This window comes from Bactrocera latifrons, unplaced genomic scaffold (assembly GCF_001853355.1).
Source record: "Bactrocera latifrons isolate USDA-ARS-PBARC rearing strain unplaced genomic scaffold, ASM185335v1 scaffold_368, whole genome shotgun sequence".
Classification (NCBI taxonomy): Eukaryota; Metazoa; Arthropoda; class Insecta; order Diptera; family Tephritidae; genus Bactrocera; species Bactrocera latifrons.
Window position 1 is genome coordinate 132231 of NW_017537010.1, and position 8162 is coordinate 140392.

An 8162-nucleotide genomic window follows, 5' to 3' on the forward strand; every position below is an offset into this window, starting at 1 on the left:
AAACGAGGATCCAAGAATGATGCCATGCCTAGAGTGTTGCTCCTTTCGGTATTTCCTAATCTTTCATTTATACCATTTAGTAATTCAAAAGCCACTGCTTTTACAGGATCTACATAAGTATTGGCTTTTGTCCACCTGCATAGTGAACGCGCTTTTGAGACCATTTCCAATAGGAATAACCATTGATCCGGTGCAATATTTTTGGCCGCTTATTTCTTTTGTGGTGTACTCAAAAGGTTTTAAAACAGTTAGTAAATCCTTTAACAACAACCATTCCTCAGGATTAATTCGGGGTAATTCCTTATCTATGAGCGCGACAGTACTTTAACAGCATCTTCCACTTTCACAAAACGTTCAATCATGTAAAAAGTAGAATTCCAGCGAGTTTCAACGCTTTGAATTAGTTTCAAAGGTTCGGTACCAGCATTGCGTTGAAAACTTATAAATTTTTCATTTGTGGATGTACTTTTTCTAAAATGAGCGACAATTTGTTTTACTTTTTGTAAAACAGTATTAATGTCATGGCCACTTATACTTGCTTTAACAATTAAATTTAAAGTATGCGCAAAACAGCCGAAGTGGCGTAATTTGAGCTCATTTTGGAAGGCACTCTTTATATTATTCGCGTTATCAGATACTGCAAATATTATGTTATCAAATACCCTCCACTCAGTTGTGACATTTTGTATTTGCTCGGCTAAGTTTTTGGCAGTATGTGTCTCACTCATTGGACAGCAAACCAATAAAATATTGTTAAATTAAAAATTTTCACCAACAAAATGTATTGTAATTGCAATGTAACTCACTGTATTGCGAGATGTCCAACAATCGGTGGTAATGCAGAATTTAACACCATTCGCCACTTTTAGTGTCACTTTTTCGACACATGCTTCATATAATGCCGGAATTATCGTTCTTGATACTACATGCCGACTGGGTAGTTCATATGCAGGATTTAGCGCTTTGACGAATTGGACAAATCCGCTGTCCTCGACAATGCTGAAAGGTTGTAAGTCCTTAATGAAGAGCATTGGGAACGCATCATCTATTTCCTTTTTTGCCTTTGCAGAAATCTTCATATTGCGGCAGTTATTTTAGATTGGCGCAGAACAGCCTCTGAAACTATATTTAAATCTCTTAACTGAAATCCGAAGTAAAAATGTTATGTTTTATCGTATTGTACATTTGTTTCCGTAACTTCATGCTGTGCATCTGGATTTTCCGTTTGTTTACTTCCTATTTTTTGCACGGTCGCTGCTCCTGGAAGTTCCACTGTTGGATGCCGATTTTGCATATGCTTTTTTAAATTCGTATTCGACGTTTTATAGGATATATCTTTTTTACAAATTTTGCATTTTGCATGAGTTTCATTAATTGCATCGAAAAATTGCCACATTTCACTTCGTTTTTTATTTATTTTAAAAGACATTTTCACAATAATTCATAAATTTAAAAAAAATCGAATTCAAAATACTTATTTTAAGCATTCGTTCAACGGAATTGAATAAAACACACAATACACATATATATTCACAGTGAAAAATTATTCAAAATCAAAATTTCTGCGTCTAACCACAAACGATCACCACATATATTCACAGTGAATAAAGAAGTATTCAAAATCACAATTTCTACTTTTAACACCAAAAAATCACCACATGCAATTATTGTTCATAAGCTAGTGCCAATTGTAAATTTCACTCTCAGTGAAATATGGCATGAAGAAAAATCACCAATCACTGATATTTTGGGCTATCAATAGCAGTGACTATAAGCGATTTTTCAATCACAGTGATAAAATCACCGGTGGTGAAATATCGCTCATCACTACTAGAGAGTGACAAAAGTGGCTCAGAAAATTCAGCGTCAATATGTATGCAAGCGCAACATAAGCATACATATTTACGCTGGTTTGTAAGCGAAGCTGTTAGAGCGGCAATGGAAGCGGTGACAATCGCTGATCTATCTTTTAATTTTTCGGCACAACTCGGAATTTCAATCAACAACATAATGTTGTAACGCTTTGTCGTCGCGTCGGCCCTTCGACACATTGACTCTTGACAAAACGTGAGCTTCGCCATTGATTGTGCGTGTAAACGGAGATTTCACATGAAGCGTTGAGTTTACATATTTATATAAATAAATACATATGTTGCATGTAGATAAATTTACAAACATTGTGCGTATGCACATATTTGTTTACATGCACATATAATTTTATATGAGCACATCTGAGACTACTTGGTATTTTCAGATGATATCAAAATTTTTAATGTAAATGCACAAATTGTGACTAATTATCATAAACCTATATTAAATGTATGTTTAGGTAATACTACAAAAAACATTAAATAATAAATATTTCACAAGATTTTATAGGATCATTATGAATCTGTAAGTGTCTTTTACATTGGAATTATCATTATTTTCGAGTGCCCTGATGCAATCTTCTGGTGAAACACGCTTATAATTTGTCTGTGATGAAACTCCCTCATCTCAGGCGAGTACCCCTGCGAAAAGTTACGATATCTGAATCGTGAATCTTCTCTATTATACACGTTCTCTGCATATACAGTAACCGGGAAAGTGAGCACTGGATAAGTGAGAGTAATAGCCAGGGCACATTAGCGTACAAAACCTCTGTTAACGAGAAACAGAAACCTCTATAAGAGAGAGTCGTTTTTCCTTCATGGACCTCCGTAAGTTTGAGGTATCTATACCTATATAAGTGACAGTCTTTCTTTATTTATGCATATTATTTATAAGGAAACAATAATACACTAAAAATACATATATACTATATGTACATAAAGGATACACACGTACATTAACAAATTACAAATTTAAAATTTAACATCTGCTATTTATTTACGCGGAGCTTCCTACCATTGTTATACTCTTGCAACCAGTTGCTAAAGGGTATATATCTGTAGGTTGTATGTATCACCCTAAACTAAGCGAGATAGATATTTGATGACCCTATTATGTGCCCTAACTAAACACTAAATTATGATATAAAGCTGTTATTTGGTACTGAGGATCGGAGTAGCAAGAGGCTCCTTTGGGCAAAAATTTTTTAAAATGCGGAAGTGGACCCGCCCTCCAATAAGTTTAATGTATATATCTCCTAAACCACTTAAGCTACAACCAAATTTGCTGAGCACAAATCTTGTAAGAACTTCTAATCACAGTGTGAAAATGGATGGAATCGGGATAACCCTGCTCACTCCCTATATAACGGTACTGTTAAAGACTACTAAAATCGCAATAAATCAATAACTAAATACACCAGAGACTTTTAATTTCACCTCCTTGAGGGTATCAGAGGACTTTAAAGGAACCCGAGTGAAAATTGCAMGAAGGGCGTGGCAGCGCCCAATTTTGGTTAAACCCCATATCTCGTTACCTGACATACAGATTTCGGCAACATTTGTTAGTGACATTTCTATCATATTCTTGTATTACAGTGGGAAAATGAGCGAAACTAGATTTTTTCACTTTCCAGTACACAAATCAAGAAGTAATTAACATAACGCGATAAAATTTTGTGCGAATAATGCCTTATCATTAAAAATTGTTGAAATGTAACAAAACTGTTCAAGGAAAACGGTACCGAATATTTGGATCCTGGTACCTATAGTTGACTTTTGATCGAAAAAATGGGTCAATGCATAAAACATATAATTGAAATTAAAAGATAATTCTTCTCTGTGTGTCAAAAATGGATTGAAACCAATGCTTCCATTAGCTCTCATATATATACCTAATATAACGATTCTAAAGTTTCCAGGTGACTTTGTACTACATATATCAACAAATATGTGAGTTATCTCAATGAAAATATGAGAGCGTGTTTTATTGATAGTACTGTGTCTTGGTGCTTAAAATTAATCAAATTGGGCGAAAACTTGGCCTAACTCCATATAACTAATATCAGAATTTGAAACATCCGGCTGACTTYACTCTAGATTATCATCTTTTAGTACGTGGCATGTTAATAATATGTGGTATTGGGAAAAATAGATAGATAGTACATATAACGATTATCTAATAAAGCGTATGTGTCTGTCAATATAGGGGTTATATATAAAATTGCTTGGATTTCGATGCAATGTTCGGTTGCATCCGAACTTAGCCCTTCCATACTTGTTTTTGTATTGTTTTCTTGCCAATATTGTGCATATTCTATTGCATTATGTATGTACATAATTTATGTTGGGGATATTATGCCCAAAATTGTATCATATTACAAGTAATTTTGTGAGTGATCCACAGTAGAAGGGCAAGAGAGAATAAACAAAGAAAATAAATTTTTTGTGTAATATGTATCTATGGACATAAGTATGTAGTAACATAAGTATTTATAGTATAGTTTTATACAACATTTCAAAATAAACAATACTTCATAATACTGATTTTAACTAATTTAGGATGAATTTAACGATTACACCCAACTCTTTTTTTACACGGTTTCCTTTTACAGGGATTTGAAGTTACACGATTGAAAATAAAATATTTTTTGGAAATTTAATCTAGTACGGTTTCAAAATCACTGTCCTGTAATTATGTTTGTTTTTAACACACTTAGTACCATTGTTGAAATAAATACACATAGTAGTAATTGGGAAATCCACTTATTCGAACTCTTACCTACACATTTTGTTCGTCGCTAACAATTGCGCTTGTTATCAAGTAGCGACGAATAATTATGCAGCTTTGTAAGTAATTTTTCCTTATTCTAATTTTTCTCTTCTTCATTCTCGATTAACAGATTTCTTTTGTTTTTTGCTTAATCTACCAATTTTTCACCTGTATGAATTATGTATTTTAAGTTCTAATACTCAATAAAATGCGATATGAACACACAATTTGTATGCATATCCGTATCTGACATTTTACAGTTTTCAACATTTTTTACACGGTTTTCGAAGTAAATATAGTTCTTTGTTTAATCTTACACGGTTTTCGGATGGCATGGAACGTATCCCCATTTTACCATAGAAAACGCCTCTTTTTTTTACACGGATTTCTGAATCCGTATCTACCGTGTAAAAAAAGAGTTGGGTGTACTTTGAATTTCCTTCAAGAAACAATTGTCGATTAATTGATTCTTCGCAAAACCATGATTGCCAAATACGCATTTTATTGAAAAAATGTATTAAAAATTAATACTAGATTTCTTTAGAGCTGCAAACTAGCACAAAAAATTTACCACGCGAAATTTACTTGACCATTTCTAAAGCGTTATTTTATATGGAGTTTTTACATTTCTTGAGAGGTGCATCCTCAGCTTTAATCTGAAAACTTTGACATTCTGCTTATCTACCGATATACTGCTTAATACCAGTAACCCATTTGGACATAGATATGGACATGTAAAGACATATTACCATCTTCTTTTCGCTCACTGTACGAAATATTATAATATTTCAAGATAAACAAAATGGAAAAGAAGTCACAGTAAACGTAATCTAGACATACGCTAAATTATGCGTCTTTCCATTCCGATTATATAGATATAAAACCTTTGAAATTATTAATAATGTTATAAAAAATATTATCTTACAAAACTGATATATATTCTCTGTTATAAAACCGTATTATATTTTAAATCTTTATTTCAGGATGTGGCATTTATAAATCCGGCAAATGTAGTTTTTGTATACATGCTAATAAGAGAACTGGTAGATGGTGAAGAAACTAAGGAATCGGAGCTGCAGGCATCTGTTCTAACGTGTCTATATTTATCATATTCTTATATGGGCAATGAAATAAGCTACCCATTGAAACCATTCCTAGTCGAAGACTGTAAAGATAAGTTTTGGGAAAGGTAAGTTGTTTTATTCTTTGCGGCACAAGTAGAGTCCATTTGCACATGGTTACATTCAAAGGCTTTTTATGTTCATCTAAAATTGTTAAATGAAAACAAAAGAACTTTAAAAAAGTTCAGATGCCTTTTGCTTTTCCAAGAAATAAAACATATAAGAACCAACCAAATGTAATCATTACATTATTTAGATGGAGATAAGAAAAGGTATATTCGCTATCAAGATATTAATCTATTTCATGTAAAAATTGTATACATAATTTCTTCAAAATATTGGGCCTAAATAAAGGTTAAAATGAAATAGAATAACGAATATCATTACAGTGGATCAATAAAATTTACTTACACCTAGTTCTGGCAAATGACGACACGTTTATTTGTTTATAATGAATACATTTTGTGATTTTTTCCTATCCATTTCAAGATATGTATATTTAACATTAAATATAGCATAAAGCTTAAAATGGTCATAATTTATATCAAAAAAGTTTACGTACACTGATGATTATTTATATAAATGAAAAAAAATTACAATAGTTTTAGTAGTTTTTTTGGCCAACAACTTGTTGCTATTATTGTCCGTAGTCATTGATGTATGCCCCCCTCCATTTCTAGTATTATTTCCGGATATTTTGACCGGAATTTGATTTTGCTGCTATTAACAGAAGATTTAAGCACACTTAAAATTTAAATTATTTTGTTAAAATGATCAGAAACATATGTTTATCCATTTTTGAAATGTATGGAACAGTGCTGGGTTAACATAGACGAATCGCACGTCGTAAAGCATACATAAGTAAGGTTAATAAAAAGAACAGGTCGGCGGTTGCTAAACAATATTTAATATTTAAATAAACAATAATTTAAATAAATTTAAATAAAGTACTGCTTTTGGGAAAACATTGTGTTCACCGACGAATCAAAATTTGATATATCAATATTTGAATAAACAATAATTTAAATAAATTTAAATAAAGTACTGCTTTTGGGAAAACATTGTGTTCACCGACGAATCAAAATTTGATATATATGGTTCAAAAAGATCACGAAAAGTGTGGAGAAGAGTCGCAAGGAAAAAATGTATTGCCACGGTAGGAGTAATGTTATGGTTTGAGGGTATGACTGCTTCTGGAGTTGAATTTTTAATTTTTTCAGTAAAAAAATGGAAAAACATATGTATCTGAACATTTTAAGAAACAAATTTAAACTTTAAGTGCGCTTAAATCGACTGTTAATAGCGGCCACTTCTACTTATAACAAGATAACGACCCAAAACACCCGTCTCATCTTGTACGGGCAGGGTTGTTATGGAATTAAAAATAACTCCTTAGGTCCCGCAATCACTAGACATAAATCCTATTCAAAATACCTGGAACTTTTTGGAAAATTGTATTCGAAAAAATCGAATTTCATCAAAATAACGCCAAAAAGCTGCATCATGGACTTAGTGGGTCAAAATATCTAGAAATAATACTAGAAATTGAGTGGGGAGCATACATCGATGTCTAGGGACAATAATAGCACCAAATTGTAGGCGAAAACCTGCTAAAACTTATGTAATACTTTTGAATAACATAGGTGTATGTAAACTTTTTTGATATAAAATAGGCGCATTTCAGCTTTAACACACTTTTTTTTTATTTGTTTAAAAAAATATTTTTTTTTGATATGTAAACTTTATTGGTCCACTGTATATTCAGCATATGAGACTAGGGAATATACCGTATAAAATAAACCTAAATACCTGAAACATTCAACACCAAAATCCATTATTGTTAGGAATAATGAACCCTCATTGGGTTAGTCAAAACAGTTTTTTTTTTTCTCATAAGATCACTGCCAATAGCTTTATGTGACAACACACACCGAACAAGACGAAACGAAAACGCATGTTCGAGCTTTGACTTGTTCGAAGAGCTGTTGTCGAACTTCTTATGTATTGTCTTACAGTCAACGTACACCAAATGCAACAAAACCGTCTTTGCTACGGCGCAACCCACACCGAATAAAACTGACAAGACAGAAAAACCCGTTTCATTGCTTATAGCTGCACCATTGGGTCTCATGAATAAAAACGAGTAAAAGCGCTGAGTTGAGTCAAGTGAGCAATTGCTCGTAAGTCGAGTTCGATCAAACAGCAACAGCTCTTGCCCAATTTCGTATGCATAAAAATGAGTTCAAACCAATTACAATTACTTGAGCAAACGGAGATCAAACCTCTAAATTTTTTGAAGTGCAAACATGTCGTCAAGTGGTAGCGAATTTGAAGTAGAGCTAAAAAATAGTAATAAATTGCAAAATTTTTAGTAGAAAAAATAAAAGAAAATAAATATTT

General features: G+C 32.5%; 1 protein-coding gene across 1 annotated transcript in view; it reads left to right on the top strand.

Annotated features, from left to right (window-relative positions):
• The window catches only part of LOC108971928 (cyclin-dependent kinase 5 activator 1), a gene marked incomplete at its 5' end in the record, with an annotated part of 101029 nt that overhangs the window by 83985 nt on the left and 8882 nt on the right, over window positions 1–8162 (top strand). Inside the window, 1 exon segment of the mRNA XM_018938282.1 lies at window positions 5625–5830. Coding sequence (XP_018793827.1) covers window positions 5625–5830 — 206 coding nt within the window.